The sequence below is a fragment of the Nothobranchius furzeri genome, chromosome 5 (genome assembly GCF_043380555.1).
Source record: "Nothobranchius furzeri strain GRZ-AD chromosome 5, NfurGRZ-RIMD1, whole genome shotgun sequence".
Taxonomy (NCBI): Eukaryota; Metazoa; Chordata; class Actinopteri; order Cyprinodontiformes; family Nothobranchiidae; genus Nothobranchius; species Nothobranchius furzeri.
Genome location: NC_091745.1, coordinates 59,691,170 through 59,712,434, shown reverse-complemented (window position 1 = coordinate 59,712,434; position 21,265 = coordinate 59,691,170). Strand labels below are relative to the sequence as shown.

The 21,265-nt window shown below is 45.6% G+C and overlaps 1 protein-coding gene across 1 annotated transcript; it reads right to left on the bottom strand.

Annotated features, from left to right (window-relative positions):
• Positions 1 to 1,022: 1,022 nt before the first annotated feature.
• tg (thyroglobulin) lies at positions 1,023 to 20,744 on the bottom strand. The gene is made up of 46 exons (XM_054741247.2): positions 20,675 to 20,744; positions 20,431 to 20,590; positions 20,254 to 20,360; positions 19,863 to 20,006; positions 19,492 to 19,677; positions 18,441 to 18,940; positions 17,831 to 18,209; positions 17,715 to 17,741; positions 17,055 to 17,285; positions 16,711 to 16,815; positions 16,429 to 16,506; positions 16,073 to 16,176; positions 14,834 to 14,945; positions 14,597 to 14,758; positions 14,297 to 14,488; positions 14,081 to 14,220; positions 13,781 to 13,931; positions 13,554 to 13,712; positions 11,951 to 12,094; positions 11,661 to 11,825; positions 11,481 to 11,585; positions 10,653 to 10,762; positions 10,414 to 10,519; positions 9,122 to 9,322; positions 8,682 to 8,852; positions 8,517 to 8,600; positions 8,384 to 8,446; positions 8,171 to 8,308; positions 7,854 to 8,030; positions 7,473 to 7,587; positions 6,875 to 6,954; positions 6,493 to 6,630; positions 6,360 to 6,419; positions 6,001 to 6,135; positions 5,756 to 5,929; positions 5,482 to 5,686; positions 5,315 to 5,402; positions 5,063 to 5,213; positions 4,817 to 5,001; positions 4,560 to 4,733; positions 4,357 to 4,491; positions 4,097 to 4,284; positions 3,197 to 3,301; positions 2,850 to 2,990; positions 2,587 to 2,768; positions 1,023 to 1,190 (listed from the first exon to the last, which is right to left on the bottom strand). The coding sequence occupies exons 1-46, from the start codon at positions 20,742 to 20,744 to the stop codon at positions 1,123 to 1,125; spliced, it is 6,795 nt and encodes a 2,264-aa protein (XP_054597222.2). The 3' UTR covers positions 1,023 to 1,122.
• Positions 20,745 to 21,265: the final 521 nt, after the last annotated feature.

Sequence of the window (21,265 nt, the reverse complement as noted above, 5' to 3'; positions counted from 1 at the left end):
ATGAAGCTGTAAGTGTGATGCCTAAAACCAAACAAATAAACTTTATCTCATTAAAGGTTTATAGAGCAAACTAATTCTGTTTTTAGCATTTGCGATGCTGAAACCATGAGATTTTTATTCAAAAGTTAAAACATTTTCATGATAAAAATGGAAATCTGCAGCAGGCAACAAGAAAATGTTTTACTGGTTTAGAGTTTTACTTTCTTTGAAATCCTGAATGACATCCTGAAATGTTTTCGTCTCATTTCTCACCTGTTCATCAGATCATAAAAACCCAGAAAAGAAAGAAAACCTGAAACTTTTGTTAGTTTAACTTTTTTTTTACCTGAGGCAACGAACATGAGAGCGATGCAGAGAGTGAGCAGCGTCTCCATCTTTCTGCAGGAAATCCGACCGTTTGTGACAAAGATCTCAGTGTGTGAAGCTGCAGGAGTCTGTTTGCAAAGAGAGAAAGACTCCTTTATACACCTGCACAGGTGGAGGAGGGGTTTCTCCCATCATGCTTCTGGGTTGTCAGCAGCCACTGAGCTCCACTCTGTGGTCAAACTGATGTCTGTTGTAAACTTGTTGAGTTTAATATCTAATGTTTCTGCAGGAGGCAGAGGGGCGGGGCTTCTGCTACAGGTGTCCCAGAGGCTCACCTGCCCATCAATGAGTCCATTTTCTTTTCTTTAACCTTTTTGATTTACTTTTCCTCAATAATAAAGTTGTTAGATTTATGTTAATATATTTGTTTTGTAGAAAAGAGAAATGTTCATCACCAAGACGTGTTTAGTTTATTTGGTTTAATTCATTAAAAAAATTCCCCAGCAGCAACACTGGAAGTTTGGGATTTTGGGAATTGTGTTGATCTTTCCACAGAATTAAATAAACAAAATCATTTAGATGTTCCTGGTTCTGTTCTACCTGCAGTTCTGGAAGTGAAGCAGTGAGGAAGCTGGTGATTGGCTGAGACACCTGAGTCCAAGTAGGTACCCCCCCCCCCCCCCCACACACACACACACACCCCAGAAACACATCACTGAGCTTTAGATGTTTTTATTTATGATTAGAGACAGAATCAATCAGCAGAATTTATTAATCAAACTGAATTATGGGCAATGAATCAGTGATGTCATCCTTCTAATTGTAGGCGTCTTTCTCAGTTGGAGATTTCAGTGGGAGCTGCACAGGCTCCGCCCCCAAGGCACCTGGAGATAGAATAAAAGTCTTTAGATGAAACAAACGACATGTTTTTTTAATTTCCTCTGATGTAGAGGATGTTCAGGTGAGATTACTCATTTAACCAACACATTTGCATTGGTTTCTAGTAGGAACGGATGGTTTGTAAGTCGTTCTCGGGGGAAAATATACCGGTGCACCATTTCTCAGACATAGAAGTAGCCCACATCACAGCCGAGCTTCAGATGGCAGGATCTAAAGTCTTATTTTCTGACATTTGAACATCTCGCCTTGGATTGAATAACAGCAACGTGCCTCTTCCCCTGACTTGCAACGTGGATGTTTTATCTCCACAAATAACGCAAGCCTGCAGCAGTTTCTGCCGTGTGGTGGAGGAGATGCTAATGCTAGCGGTTAGCATTAACTAGCCGAGACATCCGCTGCAGTTTCCCAGAGGTTAAACCAACAACAGCCTTCCTTGCCGTGAATCAACATGGGTGAGTCCATGAATGTTAGGATTTTCACATCCTAGAGTTTCACCGTCTATCAGAAGCTAATGCAGGAGATAGGTGTAGGAGATGATTTTCATGCTCAACCTGCATGAAAAACTCAGAGGGACTGATTATGATCAGAAAAAAATCATTTATAAAGGGTTTTCCAGTCATCCACACCTTTAAGAACAGCAGATTAAAGTTAATGGCGAGAAACAAATTGAGTTTGCAGCCCATCGAGTTCGTGTCTGGCTTTTGTGGGACCTGCTGTTGATCTTTTCACGCTGGTGGTTTCTATCAATTCTGTCTTTTCCCGTGATTATCTTTTCATTTATTTATTTATTCACATTTTTTTAATCTAAATCTTTTGACTTTTTACATTTTTACTAGGAAATATTTTAATCATGTTTATTTTTGTTGTGAAGCACGTCATGATCCTTATCTTGAGGGGTGCTATGTAAAAATAGTTTCATCTCCTTCTAAAGAATCTGTCTCTCAGATGTAGTGGACCCGTGTCCTGATCAGGCTGCAGGTCGGACACGTTAGCATCACACCTGTGTGAAACAAGTCACCTCCCTCTGATCGTGTAGCAACACTTGTGTCACTACAGCTTATAAAATCTTTAGTTTATTACCTTCCTCAACATCCCATAATAACATAAGTGTTGCTGAACATCAGAGGGAGGCGACTAACTCCTGCTGTGCATTTATTTGCTGTTGTGTTGTTTATTTTTAGAATCAGCTGACGAGGTTTGATTAGCGGATGTTTGTAGACCCTCCCCTCAGGTGCCTGGTACCTGTGACTTTTCACACAGGTGGGTGTGGCTCACCACGGTCGTACCTGCTGTCGTCAACATTTACTAAACTGATGGAGGGAATTCTGACTTCAAAATTAGCAAATAAATGTTTAACAGAGTAATCAGATTACATGTTACCCGTTTTACTGGCCAGTCTGCTTCCCAGCTGATCCCAGAATGAGCAAGCACTCTGACTCAGGCCCTGCTGATGCTGGAGGGTGGGGCTTAGCTCCAGGTAGGTGGGTGTGGCCTCAGATGACAGGACTGGCTGCCAGCAGGGAAGAACTGACTCCCCCCACACCCGAGATGGGTTTGGGTTCCTGTGGTAAAACAGGAAAAGTGGGCTTTACTGTATGAAGTTTGTCTAGCTGGTGAATTCATGACGGAACCGTGTGTCTGACCCGGTCCGTACGAAGCTGGAGACGTAGGTCATCACGGCGAGTGAGAGGCGTCGGTCGGAGGAGGAGAAGCGCTGAGAGCTCATTGGATGGAGAGGAAACCCAAACAGGAACTGAACGTCAAGAGGAACCGAATTATCAGCCCTACAGAGAAGAGCAGGATATAAATAAATAATCCTGATCCAGTCCTCAGCAGCCAGACGTCCAGGTTTAACTGGTTCTGGACCAACAGCTGAGTCCAGTTTACCCTATTTCCCAGCATGGTGCCGGGTTTTCGCTGATCTCTGAAAACTAGAGCAGGAACTGAGTCGTCCGTCTGCGGGATGACTGTTCAGCTATCAGCTGTTTACCTGTTGTTGGCACTGGAAGCTGGCTGGTGATACAGGAAGACATTGGCATTGCTGTTGGCCCAGTGGGTGGCCATCTTCACAGTGGGACAGATGATAAACAGATCTCTGCAAACAAACAAGCTTGATGATGTCATGATCTGATGTCACATGTAGACCACACAACAGTGAAGTCTCACACACCTTCATGGTTTAGCCCACCTGGGAGTTTCGACTCAGACTCGTATTAAGCTAACTGTACGCTTCAGCTACACCCTGCCTGTCTGTCTTTTATTTTTTGTGTGTCAAATTAAAACTTAACTAATCCTGCTTTGCTGTTTTAGTTCAGCATAATTAATATTTATTGTCATTAGTATTGGTAGGTTTTGATCAGCCTCAGTTTAGAGAAATTATTATCAAAAGTGGGCTCATCAGTTATTATTTAAGCCTGTTTTTATTATTCTGACAGGAAGTGGTTCTGATACTTCCTGTTAGTTACTAGAGTTCCATCTGAACATATAAAAACTTGAGGGAACAAACCGCTCACTTTTCCAAGACCTATTTTTATATTACAGTAGAACTAACAAAAACTAATCTCCATTTCCACACAATGAGGCTCATCAGTGAGAAAGCAAGAAGAGTCATGTGATTATTTAAAAAAACAGCTCTTACCCACAACAGCTGAGATAAACTATAAAGATTGGCACTTTGTCCAGGGTGTACCCCGCCCGACTGCCCATTGACCGCTGGAGATACCCCCCCCCCTCTTCCCGCGGACAAGCAGGTTCAGAAAATGGAAGGATGGGTGGGTGGATTTTAAATCGACTCTACAGACACAAGTGTTCCTTCTGCTTTGATTCTCATTTACGGATTAAGAATTATCCGATTGTGTGAGTGTAAACACCTCCACCTGCTTCCTCTCACCTGGTGGCGTTGTTGAGCGCTCTGGAGAACAGGTTGTAACCGGCTGCGGTTGGACTGTGGTCCAGAGAGTAGAACCAGGTCGCTGCATCCTTCAGCAGCTCGTTTCCTGAGGCTCCGCCCAGTGAGCGGCTCAGAGCCTCGTAAAATGCCGTCTTACTGTTGGCGCGGCCCTGGAGAGCCTCGAAGTCCTGAACAAAAACAGTCATGTGACCATCATTCCCTTAAACCTCTGAGCTGCTACTTCAGCTGCAACCTCTGACCTTTATCCTGCGAGCTCGGCTGATCAGACCATCATTCACTGAAGTTCCCAGCAGGAGATCAACCCTGTGGAAGGACTGGGACTGGGACTCCCGGACTGGAGACCAGGACTGAAACGGGCCGCTGACCGCTAGCAGCTGCAACATAAACACACCCAGGTCAGACTCGTAGAAAACCGGACCTCCATAAATACAGACGGACCTACTTTGGTCTGAGCGGCGTTCAGCTTGTCAACAGGGACGGATCTGAGACAGGACACCATCTGGCCGTCATCAGTGAGGTCAGAGGTGACACAGCCAAGTTCTCGGGCTAGATCAACCGCCTGACGTTTAGATGACGAGGTTGTATGGACCAGCGAGGGAGAAAACACAGAACCGCCCTGCAGGAAAAAAACAGAACATGATATTGTTTGGTTCCTCTAAAACTGGAGGCCCTGAGGAAGAGGAAGGTGTATCTTCTCACCATCAGGATCATCCTCTGAAACAGAGGAGAGGAGGAGAGGAGATGAAGGCTGGCCACATCCGCACCATGACGCTCTGCCCCCACTGTTACTCTACTTTTGTCTCCGCCCACCAGATAGATGTGGGCGTTGACCCAATGGAGCACCGCCTCCTGGTCCGACAGGCCGTAGTTACCACGGAGACCACCTGGAGATACTTTCAGTGAGATGAGACACCTTTGTGTGTTCACCTGTGTGTGTTCACTCACCTGTGCTCAGAAAGCCCAGTGCTGCAGTCCGGTAGCTGGCTGTTACCACGATGATGTTACCCATAGCAGCAAGGGCGGAGGCATCCAACAGTCCAGGGCTTTGATTGGCTGAAGGGTTGAAGAAGAAAACAAGGACAGGAACGCGCTCCCTCTGGTGGCAGAAACAGAAAGTCCTTTCTTAAAATCGTCCAAGCCGCTGGTCGTTTAGTTACAGAGTTCATGGTTGGAAACCATCGTGGCCGCTGGACTCACCACAGCAGCAGGACTAAAGATGTTGAGGTAGAGACAATCCTCACTGGAGGCTGCAGAGTCGACGTCGCCTGGCTGAACGCAGCTCGAACTGAAACAGAATCAGTAAAAGGTTCTGAGCCACAAGAGGAAGACGGCGTTAGAACATCCTGGCTCAGGTGTTACACTACCGAGGTCGGGTGGCGTCCCAGTCTCCCATCCAATCAGCCGGCTGCGCCACCTCAAAGCGGAGCGACCCTATGGGTGGACGGGCGTATGGGACTCCCAGAAACTGAATCACAGTCCTTGTGTCTGATCCTATGGCTGTTTCCATGGCAACCCCCTGCAGAGTCCCATGACCCGGGATGGAGATAGACGTCGCTGATGGAAGCCACTCTAAAGAGAAACACACCTCAGTGGCTGAGCTGTTATTCCTTGTCTTCTGTGATTGGCTCATCAGCTCACCTGTTCTCAGGTACACCTGGGGAGCAGACTCTCTGATGATGAGTCGACAGGAGACAGTGGGGCTGGAGGCGGAGCTTAACCCACAGGTGACAGTATCAGGGTAGAGGATGCAGCGAACGGCGGACTCCGTTTGCCTGAGTGATACGGCGGCACAAGTCTCCGCCTCCTGGCAGGCTAAATGAACAACGGGGATTATTAACACCAGGTCTGTTAACACCTGAGCTCATGTTACTAACTCTGGTTACCATGGAGACACCAGTCCCTGGTCTGGTTCTGGTCTGTGGTGAGATCGTGGCTCAGATGGATGACATCATACGTAGTAAGAGACGGGTCAATCAGGACTGATGAGTCTGAGATGCTGCGCCACTGGTCCATCGACACTAAGAACAAGAGAGTCACAGAGTCCTGCAGGGTTCTAAAGGTGGCTGGAACCAAAGTCCTGTTTCATACATCTGCTGGACCTTCCTAGAACCTTTAAAGGTTCTGGATCAACTTCTAGACTCATTCTTCTCAGTCTTTAGACTTGAACAAAGGGCAGCTGCTCAGAACCTAATCATGAACAACAGAACTGGATCAGAACCATGCTCCATGGTCTCGGGCTCACCGTTGTTCTTTGGCAGGTTGAACCGAGGACACAGACCTGAAGACGGACTCCACAGATTCACTAAAAACACAAACATCACATCAGTCACTAGGTAGACTTTGGGCAAGTCTGTGTGTGCTTGTGTGGTTGGTACCGGGTTTCTGGTACCAGCCAAACGGTTCTGGTGTGGCCTTCACTTTAGAAGGTCTGCAGTCCGAAGTCCTCCAGGTTGTCATGTCGCCTTGGCTGCAGGTCTGGATGCCGAGGCTGATCAGAGGCAGACACACCACCTCTGAAACAAACATTTGTTCTGTCAGCCGACCCGCTGTAGAAAACGCACACATCCTCCTGGTTTCTACAGCCGACTTCTATCAGGAGAACGTTGTGTCAGAGTCATGTAAACACTAATAACTTCATTTCTAGAGGATCAGGAGATTTTCTGTCTCAGTTACACGTTTCTTCCTGTGTCAGATTTTTATAATTTTGGGAAGAAAACAGCAGATTGTAAAAATGTAATCAGTATTTCCTGGCGTTACCTTCTGTTCTGTTGTTACGGACAAAACCGAAACCACGGCAACAAGGATCCTCATCACAGCGCCGCTCACAACCCCTAAAACTAAACACACACACACACACACACACACACACACACACACACACACACACACACACACACACACACACACACACACACACACACACACACACACACACACACACACACACACACACACACAGAGAGAGAGAGAGAGAAAATTACAGCCATGATATTGTTTTTTCTGTTTTTATTCTAACTGATCAGATCGTTTTTATATCTGACTCAAAATTGTTAACAATAAAAACAATTCCATCATCAAGCATGTGTGTGTGTGTATGTGTTTATGTTTATTTATTTGGCAGACGCTTTTATCCAAAGCGACTTACAATTTATAACCTATAGGGCATGTTGTGATCTGTGGGGAACACCGGACTGCCCGGAGGAAACCCACGCATGCATGGGGAGAACACGCAACTCCACGCAGAAAGGACGCAGCCGAGTTTTGAACCTGCAACCTTCATGCTGCGAGGCAACAGTGCTAACCACTGCGCCACCATGCATGTGTGTGTGGGTGGGTGCGCATGTGTGTGTGTTACCCCTCAGAGAGTTGTGTGTTTTCTCCCAGGGAGATCCAGCTTCTGACAGAATAAGAAACCAACTTCTGGAAGGAAACTCTCTGATAGAAACTCTTCACAGGTCCAGTCAGATCCACTAAACAAAAACAACACAATAATAACCACTACAAGAAAATAACAACAAAATAACAAAAAACAAACTAAACAATAACACAATGACCACAGCAACAACACAACAGTAAAGCAATAACAACACACTGACACTTTGTGTCATTTATCCATTCCAGGATTTTCTTTCAGAAGAAACTTGGTTTAAAGTGATAAAACATGAATTCTTCCATGAGAGCAAAAGTAAAGGTCCCTCGTTGGGTTGATGAACACATGAGTGTTTCAGCCACTCACCCCTCTTGCTGTAGGTGCTGTTGGGCTCTCGCTGCAGCAGGAGGAGGCAGGATTGTTGTGATAGTTTGCTGTAGGCTCCACACACTCTGGTGTTGGGATAAAGCGAACAGCTATAGAACCCTGCTGGTTCTGAGTCTCTGAGTTCGGAGGTGGAACACTGCTGCTCTTCATCACAACCTGGGACCAAAACAACAACAAACCGAGTCCAGTCTCTCCTGGCACTTACCACGTGATTTTAACAGCTGATGGTCAGCTGGTGCTTGGAAAAGTAAACCAGACCTGCTTAGGAGTGGAGTAAAGAAGACACGACTACATACGTGTGAGACACCACAGCAGTGCCTGCTGGGAGTTGTAGTTTTTCTTATTGAGCCAGAAGGAGAGAACGGGAATTTTGCTTTGAGGATCCACAAGAACGTCATTGTTGGACAGAGCCTCAAACTTCATCCGGACCGACGCTGCAAACAGAACATTTCCTGATTCAGGGTCAAACATCAAATCACAGCTTTTGGACATGATTGTCTGATCCAAACCGTTCAGAGGAGGAATAGAGTCAGCTGCAGCACAGGAAGATCCAGAACCACTGGCTGTTGCATCTGACACACAACAAAACACATGACAACCAGAACCAGAGCAGAACACAAGGCACATGGTCCAGAACGGTACCTGTATTCAGGTAGATGGCCTGGAAGCTGGTGATGGAGAGCTGGTTGTCGGTTCTATTCTCCACGTCAGCTAGACCAGAATCAGCTGAACAAATGGAAGCTCTGTTTGAGTGCAGGCGGTTCTGAACGACTCGTGTTTCTACTTTTTGTAATTTCTTTTTCTTACTGATTGTAAACTTCTGTCCCCCAAAGTCCAGCTGGAGGCTGCGCTGCTGCTTGTCGAAGCTAAGCCCCGCCCCACACACTCTGTTGGCTGACCCTTGTCCAATCACATCCCAGTCCTGCTCTTCACACATCAGGACGGATGGAGCTTTCAGCCAACCACAGAACAAATAACCTGAAAATGTACGGAGCATACAAGTCATTCACCCACACATTCATCATTTCATTAATGCCACATGGGTCTGAGCTCCTCATTCTCTATAATCAATTATCTAAATGTTTATCTGTTCATTAAATGATTACATCTTTCATATCCAACTGTTGGTTTAAAGTCTCAGCTGGCCAAAACTTTCCCGGCTCATCATCATCATCATCATCATCATCATCATCATCATCATCATCATCATCATCAGGTATTGTACTCTTGTTTCCATGGTAACTCACCTCCATCCAGGTTGATCTGGTTGAGGACAAACCCACTGCAGCAGGCGTCACGGCTACAGCCGTCCTGACAGAAACGATGAGCGTCTGACAGAGACGTCTCCTTGGAAGAGAACACCTGACTTCTGAACACACCTGAGACGGCCTTCTTCATCCTTATCCTCACAAAACTCTTCTGTTGCTGCTGAGATGAAAACTCCGCCCCTAAAACAGAACACACACACACACACACACACACACACACACACACACACACACACACCTGAATTCACCCACTCTCCCAAAGCTTTGTATCATTCATATAAGCTACACATGAAGCTCAAACTGCTCTTTAGAAACGAGGTACTTTGTCATGAAATTTGTGTCTGATAAAAGTTTTGGCTCCTTAAAGTGGCAACGTGTAGTTTTACCTTTAATCTCTGGAAATATCAATAGAAAGAAAACAAAATAAAAATACATGAAAGATTTGAGATATCCAAAATAAAACCATTACTGAATATATCCACATTTTAAGGAATAAAAATTAATGAAATAAATTGAGAAAAGTAACGGATTCCACTGAATTGTGATTTTTTTTAATTCACTAGCTTGATTTGGTTATTTCACATTTAGTATTACTGCAAAAATAAGTTTGTTTCCAAATGAAGAGGTTCAACAGTACATATCTGTAGATAAAGGAAAATGTGCATTTGCAGTCACTTTTCAAATAATATTGAGTTTGTCCCGTAACTTCGTCCCAGTTTTTAACTTTGGCCCACATGAATTTGAGTTTGACACCCCTGATGTACAGGAAGGACATTCTGGGTCCATTCAATGGGGATGACAGCAGATGATAACATTAGAAGCGGGTGTACAACTTCACAACGTTACCACATTCAAAAACATTTAGCCTGTAAGAAACGCAAATTTTATAACAAAACTGCTAAACTCTTTCCAAAACCTATGTGAAAGAAAAGAAATTAAAAAAAGGTGCAATATATTTTTGCCAAGCGGTATTGCCGTAGTATGATGACGTCATCGGCAGGCGCAGGACCTCAAGCAGATACGGAAACTGCAGCGCCAGAAAACTACAATTGGTATTGCATTCTCTCGATGGAATTAACTGAAGAACCATCAAAGTCTGAGGAGTCACGCAGGTCACATTCCTTCTGCTCCACAAGTAACAATATTTACCGTGATGATTTTTGAAACTATTGACAGTCACAGCAAAATGGTGTAAAACTACTCTGACATGTATGAACTGTCCCCTAGCGCCAGGAAACTACACACTGCCACTTTAAACAAAACTGATGTACCTTTCTTCCTGAGGACGATCAGATCTGAAGCCCCGCCCTTCACTCTCAGTAAGCACGTCAGCTGATCAAACTGCTCGGCCTGAGGATTACCCAGAAACCTGCCGGGCTGCCAAGTTTCACAACATTAAAATAATTACATATCACATTAATATTACTTTATAAAAGGGTTTATATTTATAGTTTAAAGGCAATATGTTGAGTTTTAAGACCAACCAGGTCAAACAGAAAGGTGTGTGTACCTTCTGGGAGGCGCTGCACTGTGTGTTAAGTGTGTGTGTGCTGTACAGTTCACACTGGGTCTGTGTGTTGAACAATGCCACATGGTGGCAGGAGGGCTCTGCTGCACACGCTGAAACACAAACAGAATCTGTCAACAAGTGTGTGTGGGCGTGCGTGTGTGTGGGCGTGCGTGTGTGTGTGTATGTATGTAAAATGAAGTATTTACTTGTTTTATTTTTGGCATGCTGCTAGGCAGCTGACTATTTTATGAGATAACACAGTTTAGTTTATTGTTATGAGTTATTTACTTGTGAGAGTAGGGCAGACTTTATATAAGATTTTCTTCTGTCTGCTCCTGTTCATTTAAGTGTGGCAAGTGGAACTATTTTGTTGTAAAATAATTATATTTTAAAATTAATTAAAGAGCAAGTCACCCCCAAATCAACTATTTTTTTTCTGATAAACTATATAAATGCATGTCTAATTGTGCTGCAGACACGTGTAGTCAATAATTTTGCACTTTAGTGCATTTTAGTTAAAATTTAAATTTTCTGCCTGAAACTGTCAGTGTTGTGCCGTTGTCAGGTAAAAACCCTTCACTGCATTTGAATTTAAATCTGCCACCGCTATTGGCTAAGAGGTATGCTATGATGTAAACTGGTACATTATGATGTCACAATGACGTGAGTGTGTGTATTTGTTAGCGGCTCCACCCTCTTGGTCTGCTAGGCAACAGCATTTGTTGCATTTTTCAAACATGAAGCGGGAGTGAAGTACGCTTCTTGTAAGAGGTGACTTGCTCTTTAAGTAAAAAAATTAAAACTAAACAAAGAATGTGTGCGTGAGACCTTGAACACAGGCTTTAAGGTCAGAAGTCATCGTCTGAATGACCTCTGCGTCTTCAGCGCTGAGTATCAGATCTGATCCAGGAACAGCCTGAAACCTGCTGAGAACTGAAAGACAAGTCCATGTGCTGATGTGCAGTAGACTCAAAGATCTGGTTTCTGATTGGCTGCTATATTCCTCACCAGCGCATTCATCGTCTGTTAGAGGCTTTTCACTGGCGGTCCACTCAAGCTCCGCCCCCTCGCTGCTGAAACACTTCCACCTGCCCAACAGGATGTCAGGCTGAGCTGGCAGGAAGTCACCCTGCTGTGAACACCTTAGGCCCCGCCTCTGACAGTCTGTCTCACCTGAGACAGAAAGGTAAAGAAAACTGTCAGCATCACACACACATTAGCTCAAGGTTTTTTTTCTCAACTTTACTGTTTGATCACTTTTCCCTTCAACGACAGATGTTAAAACTAAAAGGACTCACACTGATAGACAGATGATGCTCCAGCAGGTGATTTTCCTCTAGGACACCTGTTGCAGAAGTCCCGCCCCTGTTCTTCCTGATAGGTTCCCTGAGGACAGGGAATACATGCCTCCTCTTGGTAGAAACTGCCAGCAGGACAAATGACTAAAGAAACAAAAAAAGAAACCCAGTCTTTAAGCTCTGGAACAGCTGGGCGGTAGAACTGACACTGATGTAGTATCCATCGTGTCTTTCTCCTGCTGGACCACAACATCCTTCCTGATAGACTCATCAACTGGCTGGAACTATCAGGCACAGTTCATAGTTGTTTCTGGTCATATCTCAAAGACAGGGATTATGTTTTTTCTATTGGTGATCACAAATCAGAGCTGATCACCATGACATGTGGGGTCCCCCAAGGTTCGATTCTTGGACCACTGGTCTTTAATCTCAACATGTTCCCCCTGGGTCAGGTCATAAACAATAACATTACCTATCATAGTTATGCAGATGACACCCAGATCTATCTAACTCTATCAACTAGTGACCGTGGTCCCCTAGACTCACTCTGTCAGTGTTTGGAGCAAATTAAAGACTGGATGCAGTCAAACTTCCTTCAGTAAAACAAAGACAAGGCTGAAGTTATCGTCCTATAAGAAGGATAGGACGGACGTCAGCTTGGTTCTGGAGGAATAAATACAAAGACTCGGGTTAGAAATCTTAGTGCCATAATTGATTCAGACCTGAGTTTCTCTGGTCATATTAAGGCTATAACTAGATCTGTGTTTTATCATCTGCATCAAATAGCAAGACTCAGATAGTAAGGGATTCTTAAGTGGCTGCATGGTGGACCAGTTGGCGGGTCTGGTCCCTCAGAGCAAGAAGGTCACAAGTTCAAATCCAAGCTTTATCCTTTCTGTGTGGTTAGTATTTTCTCTCCATCATGCATGCAATGGCTTTCCTCCAGTCTCCTCTCTCTGGCCAAAAACACGCATGTCAAGTTATCTGCAGATGGCATGTCTAAGTGACATACTGTATGCTTTAAATTGTCTTTAGGTGTGAGTGAGTGTGACTGGTTGTTTGTCTCAGTGTTCCCCTGTGATGGACTGGAGACTCATCCAGGTGAACCCGCCTCTCACCTGGTGATTGATGGAGAAAGACACCTGCACCCTGAGACCGTAGTGAGGATGCGGCGATGTAAACTGGGGAAACTCAAGCTGCATCTATTGCAGACGGCGCGGTGTGGTGTGTGCAACTTGTGATTACACAACAATGAGCTTCTGAGCTTCTATCCTCACGTTTCACTTTTGGAGCGGTGTTTAACAGAACCAACTGCGAGACATGAAAACTGGATCCAGATCAGCACCAAATCTTTCGTCTACAGGAGTGTCCCAAGTCCAGATTCAGTCTGTTCCTCCAAGGAACAAAACTTCCCAAAAACTTGTGTTTCAACAAAAGAGCAACTATAAGGTTAAGCTCCTGTTAATCTGCTGAAACCACTATTAAACGTTGTGTATAAACTGAGTTTAGGCTTAACCTCCAACCCACTCTAGAGGCTGCTAAACTAAAGGGATGATCCAGGTTTGGCATAATTGCTTTTCTTTATAAACATCTCCGGACTCACCACAGCCATCACCGTCACTGTCCAGGTGGTAACCACGGTGACAGCCAAATCTTGATGCTGTCATAGAAACCAGTTTGGGTTCAAAGGCCAACGAGGAGCGGAGATTACCAAAAAGTTCCTGCACTCCTTCCAGAAGTTTGGATTCATTCAGGAACAGCGCTGGGGCAAAGAAAAAAAAATTCAGAAATGAAAACTCCCGACATTCAAAAGATTACCGCTAAACTCACCGACATCATGAAGGTCAGGGAGGTCAGAGGTCGGGAGGTCAGAGAGGGAGGTGGTCCATCTGAGGTTTAACCTCAGAGAGGCATCACTGTCACATCGAAGACTCACAGACGAGTCGTCACAAAGCGACACGGACCTGCCCGATGAGGGAAGCTACACACACACACACACACACACACACACACACACACACACACACACACACACACACACACACACACACACACACACACAGGTGAGGATCCTGACTATTAATTAAAAAAACCTGAATGAGAACCAGTTTCTAACCCAGTCTAGTTCACCTGAGCGTAGCAGAGCCCCCTGCTGGTCATCATGATGAACAGCTGATTCTGTAGAGCGATTAAACTGATCTGAGAGCAGGGCGATGATAACGATACTGACCAGAGCTGAGAAGACGACACCAATTGCAGAGGCTGGGACACTAAACACAAACAGGAGATTCAATTCAGCTTTATTCAACATCAATCAGGCTTTGGGGTCAAAGGTCGTGACCTTACTCTGGCAGGCTCCACTCAGTGGCTTATTGTCTTCGCCCCACCCACCACTCGCAGTCTCACACAGGAACCTGCTCGAAGGAAATGCATTCTGGTAACCATGGTAACAAACCAGGTCACAGCTCTGACGTCCATCAGTTGCTGGTTGGCAGACTAGTGCACCATGGGTAATGGTGGGTTCAGGACAAAGAGGACCTGCAGTGAACAAGGACAAATGTGTGGACCAATCAGAATTGGAGCTGCAGCCCCTCCATCAAGCCTAGGGAGCTGTCCTGATACCTGATGACTTTACTGCAAACTTACGGTCACATGATGGCGTGCGTCCAGTCTGCCGAAGTGTTTGTGTTCCTCCCACTTCCTGTCCATCTTCAGACACACACCAGCAGGAGGTGACATCACACTGAAGTGGTGCGAAGGAGCCATCTGGACGACACTGAAGTCCCTGCAGCTCACACCAACTCGGACCTGAAGGCGTCACACGGATAATAGAGTGAAGCGGGACAGTGAATACACCACGCATGTGTCTGTGTGTGTTTTTACACGTCAGCTGTCCTGTAGAACTCCGAGTTGCTGTTTGGACCGGCTCTCCAGTCAGCGGGTTGACACACCAGCCTGCAGCACCTCCTGTCTGCAGCACTGAGAAACGACCATCCTGAAAACATGAAAGAAACCGGTTCTAAAACAAAAATAAACCTTCAACCTCAGAAAAATAAAAGCTTGTTAGGGTTCCAAACAACTACGGCTCATCCCTTGAGCTGAACGATGCAGAGGTCAAAGATCAGACGCTTAAACATTTGAAACTGAAAAATCAGCTTAAATCCAAGAAAATCTTCTTCAGGGAGTCTGGGGATCCGGATCTGCAGCAGATCTGAGGTTCATGACATAATCTGGGGAAGTGGACTGTAATTAACAATTGAGGATTGTGTTTGTAATCAGATTGTTGACCTGCTGGCTGCTTTTCAGTCCATCAGTCCCAGCTGCTCTCTATAATTAATGCTTTTCTGGTTTCTGCTTAGGTCCCTGCTTACTTTAAGAACGCTGTAATCCACCCGCTTCTTAAAAAACAGCCTTGACTCCTATCTCCATAGCAGCTTCAGACCCATCTCTAAACTACCGTTCATCTCCGAGATCTTGGAAACGGTTGTGGCTAAACAACTCACAGCTTGATGAGCATAACATCTATGATAGTTTCCAGTCAGGTTTTCTTAGAGCTCATTCCACTGAAACAACTCTTCTTAGGGTCTTCTGACTCACAGTGATGCAGGGGACTGTTCTGTTCTGAACCTGCTGGACCTGACTGCAGCCTTTGACACTGTTGACCATCACCTGCTACTGGAGAGGCTGAGACACTGGGTAGGCCTAGTAGGATCTGCTCTGGAGTGGTTCTCCTCTTATTTGTCTGAGCGTTCCTGTGTGTGAATGGGTGAATGACCGGTTGTGTTGTAAAGCGCCTTGGGGGGGTTCCAGGATTCTAGAAGGCGCTATATCAAATACAGGCCATTTACCATTTCTCTGTGGCTGTCTCTAAGTTTCGGTCCCCCACCACCTCCCTCGACCATGGTGTCCCACAAGGTTCTGTATTGGGGCTTCTACTGTTCCTCCTCTATCTGCTCCCTCTTCAGCACATCCTGAGCTCTTTTAAACAAATGTCCTGTCATCACTATGCAGATGACATCCAACTGTACATCTCCTTTAAGCCCCATGAGATTTCTAGGCTGCAGCTGTTACACACACCTTATTTTGTTACTAGACAAAATGTGAGTGTGTGTGTGTCTTTACCTGCTCACACTGTGGGTAGTAAGGTAAGGTGCTGGTGATGTCAGAGCCCTTCATCCAGTCATAGAGCAGAGAGTTTGCCTCAGCTCTCTGACAGCGTGTCAGACCTGCAGGACAAAAACAAACATCATAGAAGACAAATAAAACATTATAAACCTTTAATGAAACCTGCTCCTCATGCTGATCTCTGCTTTTAATAAAGAAAATAACAAAATTTAAGTTTTATCTACCAAAAAAGATTTTCATGATATTGTGTGACCATAAAAGTTAAAAATGTATGCTTTTTCTCTCCAGCAACTACAGTTTTAGATAAAACATTACCAAAGATCTTAATCAGGTCATAGTCTGGGTTTTCTTACATTTAGGCAGGTTAAGAGAGCGGCTGGTTAGAGAATCAGGGACATATTCTCCATCATCATTGACACACCAACACTGACCTGAACACACAAACATCAAACACTGTTTTACACTAGAGAACATGTTTACCGCTCATCTCATTGATTTTCACTCATCCTGGTTTCATTTTACACGGTTAAGCCATCATAGCAGCAACTAAAGGTTTGTGTAACGTTGGTGTGCAGTGTGTGTGTGTGTGTGTGTGTGTGTGTGTGTGTGTGTGTGTGTGTGTGTGTGTGTGAGACCTGTGCTGTGGTAACACTGAGTCAGCCTCCAGTTCCCATCAGCATCACACTGTGGCGTGAATGGCTGATAGGAGCGACGATGAGGAGGAAGCAGCATCTGAACAGCTGATACAGATACAAATTAATTAAACTGATTGAATAACTTCAACAGTTACACAGATTTGACATTTTAGTGTAAAAAAAGACAAACTTTTATTGTTCTTATTTGTAAAAGTAACCCTGACAGGTGGGCAGTCTAAATGTCGGTATAGCAACAACTAAAGGTTTAAAATGTCCAGTTTCCTGTAAACAAATCTGATCGTTTCCTAAATCAAATGAATATTTTTTCTGCTGCTGTGACTCACTGGAGAAAGCAGCCAGTTGTAGAGCAGAGTTGGAGCGACTCAGCAGCTTCTCAGTCACCTGCAGCTCTTCCTCTGATTGGCTGATCTGCAGCTCTTCAGGTGTCAGATTCAAACCTTCAGCCAATAGGAATCCATAACCCAGGGGGGAGTGGGATGAGTTAGACAGCGTGATGATGCGCTTCACTTCCTGTCGGAATGCTGTGACCTCAGCAAGTTTCTCAGAGCACCGACCTGAAACAGGTGATCAACAGGTGAGCAGCTCACCTTGATGCACCAGCGTCCAGCTGATGGTTCTGTTCAGGCCAGAAACTTTTCAAAAATCAAATGAGACAAAAACAGTTTCACTGCATTAAAAGGAAAAGACATGTATATGTTGAAGGATTTTCAGCAGAGTGCTTCCTGCTGCTGATCCGTCGACAGGAAAGGTTTCAGATTTCTCACAAAACCGTTTAAAATAAGTTTTATTATGATTTAACTCCAGCCGTTCGTGGAGTCGTCTCATTGTTCGCATCCTTCAGAGCAAACACCTTCAGCTATCAAAGTCAGAGCCACTAGAAATATGTCATAAACTTTATGAAGATTTTAAACAAAATAAACAACATTCAGTTCTCTAGGTGCTGATTGGTGGAGGAGTGTTTATACTTTTAGTTTTGTTCTGACCTTCAGACGTCGTTTTCTTCTCTGGACCTGAAACAAAACATTAACGAGGTCAAAGTAAAACCTTCAATCAAAAAAGCAAGTTAAAGGTTCAGCAGATTTAAACCCCGCCCCCTTACATGTGACAGCACCCCCTACTGGACCCGCGGTAGTCCTCCCTTCAGCGTCCACGCAGAAGCAGCGTGATGCGATGCACTGCAGTGGCAGGAAGTCTCCATTCTCCGAGCATGCTGGGATATGAAGCTCAGCACCAGCAGCCATGTTGGATATTGTTTTCATGGCCATCGCCCGCGCTCTCTCACAGCGGGATGGGCAGCGAGAAGGACGACTGGAGGTTCGAGATCCGATCACCTCCTGACCATCGGGGTCAATGCACCAACACTCAGAACCTCGACACTGGACCTCTTGGAAACCGCCGCTGGCCGTGCAGCGAGGCACGAACAAGTCCGCCACATCATCATCTTCATCAGAGCAAGAACGCAGGAGAGGATTCAGAACCTGGAAAACATCAGAACGGACCCTTAGTCCAACAGTCAGAACTTTAGTTCTTCTAAAAAAAAACAGGGTCAAGATCTGAACCTATTACTGAAAAACAACAAGCTGAGACAGGAAGTGAAGTCACATGAGTGATGATGACCAATCAGGCGCAGAATAACTAAGATAGTTTTGCAGACTTGCTGTTGTAACTCAACCCAGTTTAAGGAGCAGGAGTGTCAGCATCTTTCAGACCTGATCCAGTGATGCTGAGGGGGGGCTGCTCAGACTCATCAGTGTTTGATGGAGAGCGGACAGAAAGGCCGGGTCCTCGAGGGCTTGGCTGACAGACTGGACTAGATCCCGATTCTTCAGCAGACTAATGCTCTGAGAGGTCAGTTGATCATAATCCAGAGATCCCAGAGCTCCCAGCACCCCGCTGAGGTTGAATGTTGCTGCATTCTTCAAGAACTTCCCTCCAAACAGGTCCTCCTGGAGGCGACGGGGCGAAGACAGAGCCAGAGCCTGCAGAGCTTCGCCCACCGAGGGAAAGAGACCATGCAGAACTTCGTTCAGCCGAGACAGGAAGGAGGTCAGATCCACCTCCAGCGGTAACAGGTTCCTGAGAGGACGGAGGAGGGGCAGGCAGGAACGTGAAGATCCAGAAAGGGACTGGGTAGGAGCACGTACAGGACCAGAGAAGAGCCGGGACAGAGCCAGATGGCGCTGAGACAGACAGTCATCTGGACCAGAACCTGGAGGAGAAGGAAGACAAAGAGTTTTCATGGAAAAAAAATTATTTATTAGGAAGGGAATAAAAAAAACAACTACTTTGTGTGTGTGTGTGTGTGTGTGTGTGTGTGTGTGTGTGTGTGTGTGCGTGTGTGCGTGCGTACGTGCGTGCGTGTGCGTGTGTGTGTGCGTGCGTGCATGCGTGTGTGTGTGTGTGTGTGTGTGTGTGTGCGTGCGTGTGTGTGTGTGTGTGTGTGTGTGTGTGTGTGTGTGTGTGTGTGTGTGTGTGTGTGTGTGTGTGCGCGTGCGTTTGTGTGTGTGTGTGTGTGTGTGTGTGTGGTGCATTTCCAGTTGTCTGGTCTACATCAGAGTCACACCTGCACAAACATAGTGAAACATCAACTAACTGTTGTGTCTAAAGTGGAGACTTGATGTGAGGGAAATCCCCACAGAGGCTTTTATTTTGATATTGAGCTGATTCATGAGGATGCTATTAAAAGGATGCGTTCATGATGATCAACTCAATCAGACCATCTCAGTGTGTTCACACTGTGAAGATCAGTAGATCACTAACCGCAGACCAGGGCCTCTCCAAGCTGACGAGTCCCAGGAAGCTCTCTTCCTGTGGGGTCCACGCACCAGCACTGGCCCCCCCGCTGACACTGTCTGGAGCTGAACGATCCTCCAGGTTCACAGGATGGGATGAAAACACTTTTGGACTCCATGGCTGCCCGACGCTGCTCCTCACAGGGAGACGGACCTGACCAAGCCCATCAAAGATGTCTGGTTTAACTGGTAAACAGCAACTATCCTAGTGTTCCTGACATGTTACATCATTGTACAAATGGTACCATATAACCTGTTTGGATCAGAACTCTGACAGAACCACATGAAGTTTATTGAAAAGGGGTTTGGATCATCTTAGTTTAAATCAAAGAAATTTACATCTGAAGGCTCCGGTGGTGGCGAGCCGAACTCCCAGCATCCTCCGCTGCAGGATTCTGTAGATGCTGCTCTGAGAGAAGGAGGAACCAGAACCAAGACCAGAGAAGGCTGAGTCGTAGACTTCAGAGAGGAGCAGCACCACACCTGGACAGGAAGCACACACCTCCATCATCATCCTCCACCTCCTCCATCCTATACAGGTGACTGTTTTATGGTTTTGTTGTTGGTTTGTTTTCATTTGCAGGTGCGTTCCACTTCAGGGACTAACTCAAAATCTTTTAGACTTCCTGGTTTCTTGTTTTTATCCGATGGAAGTGGGGGTGAGGTGAGTGGTCACAGACCTTCAGCTGTTTGATGCAGACAGAGTCAGGTTGGGACATCTGGGTCTCACCTGTGTTCTGGAGCTCTCCGCCCTGACCGTCTGAACAAAAGCAGTACGAGGAAACGAGTGGGAAAAATCTCCTGAAGTTACTGAATGTCTCGAAGGCTTCAGGAAATCTGAAACAGCAAAGAGACATGAAGAAGTCTGGAGTTGAACACGAAGACTCAAACAGAGCAGATGTGCTACCTGTTGTAGGTGGTTAGCAGCTCCATTTCTGTTTGGCTGGTCGTGTTGATGAATTTACACTGAACAGGGAGGAAGCTGCCATCTTCAGCACACTGAGGAGGGGAAGAAGAGCCAGGGGAACGTAGGAGCTGCCTGAACCTCACCGCACAGCTGCCAGGACCTGCGGGTCAAAGGTCACAGCCAGTCAGTTGGGTTGGTAGAGGAGGACACACGGAGTCTGGATCAGGATCATTCATCTGTTTACCTGAGGCTTGGCCCAGCAGCAGCTCTGGGCTCCAGACCAGGATGCAGGCGATGTAGAGCAGCCAGGCCATCGTCTCCGTGGTGACACACCCAGCATCACTGTCCCTTTATAAACCTGCAGAAATGCTGAGTCATCTTGAGAGGGACCAACCATACCCTCTTTTTCCTCCTCATCTACCTGCTCAGGTGGAATCAGGAGTCCTAGACCATGACTCAAGAGGCAGGCAGCAGGCTGTGAAGCCCTCTGATTGGATGAGAGGATCCCTGAAGCACAACTGATGAAGGTCAGTGATCAGAGCTTTGTTCAGGTTCAACCAAATAAATCTGGTATCAACAACAGAACATCAGCTTGTCTCAAGAGATGATTCAAATAAATAATAGATAAAAACTCAGTCTGAACATGAATCTGCAAACCAACAGCAACACACGTCTTCCATGAACAAAGACCCAGAAACAATACAACTTCTGGAGTTATAAAACAAATCTTTGGCATTTAGATTGTTTTACATATTAACTGAATGGATTAACTGAATTAACTTATTCGATTGATCTTTGTTATAGAGACATGTTCAAAGAAACAATCCAATGATTA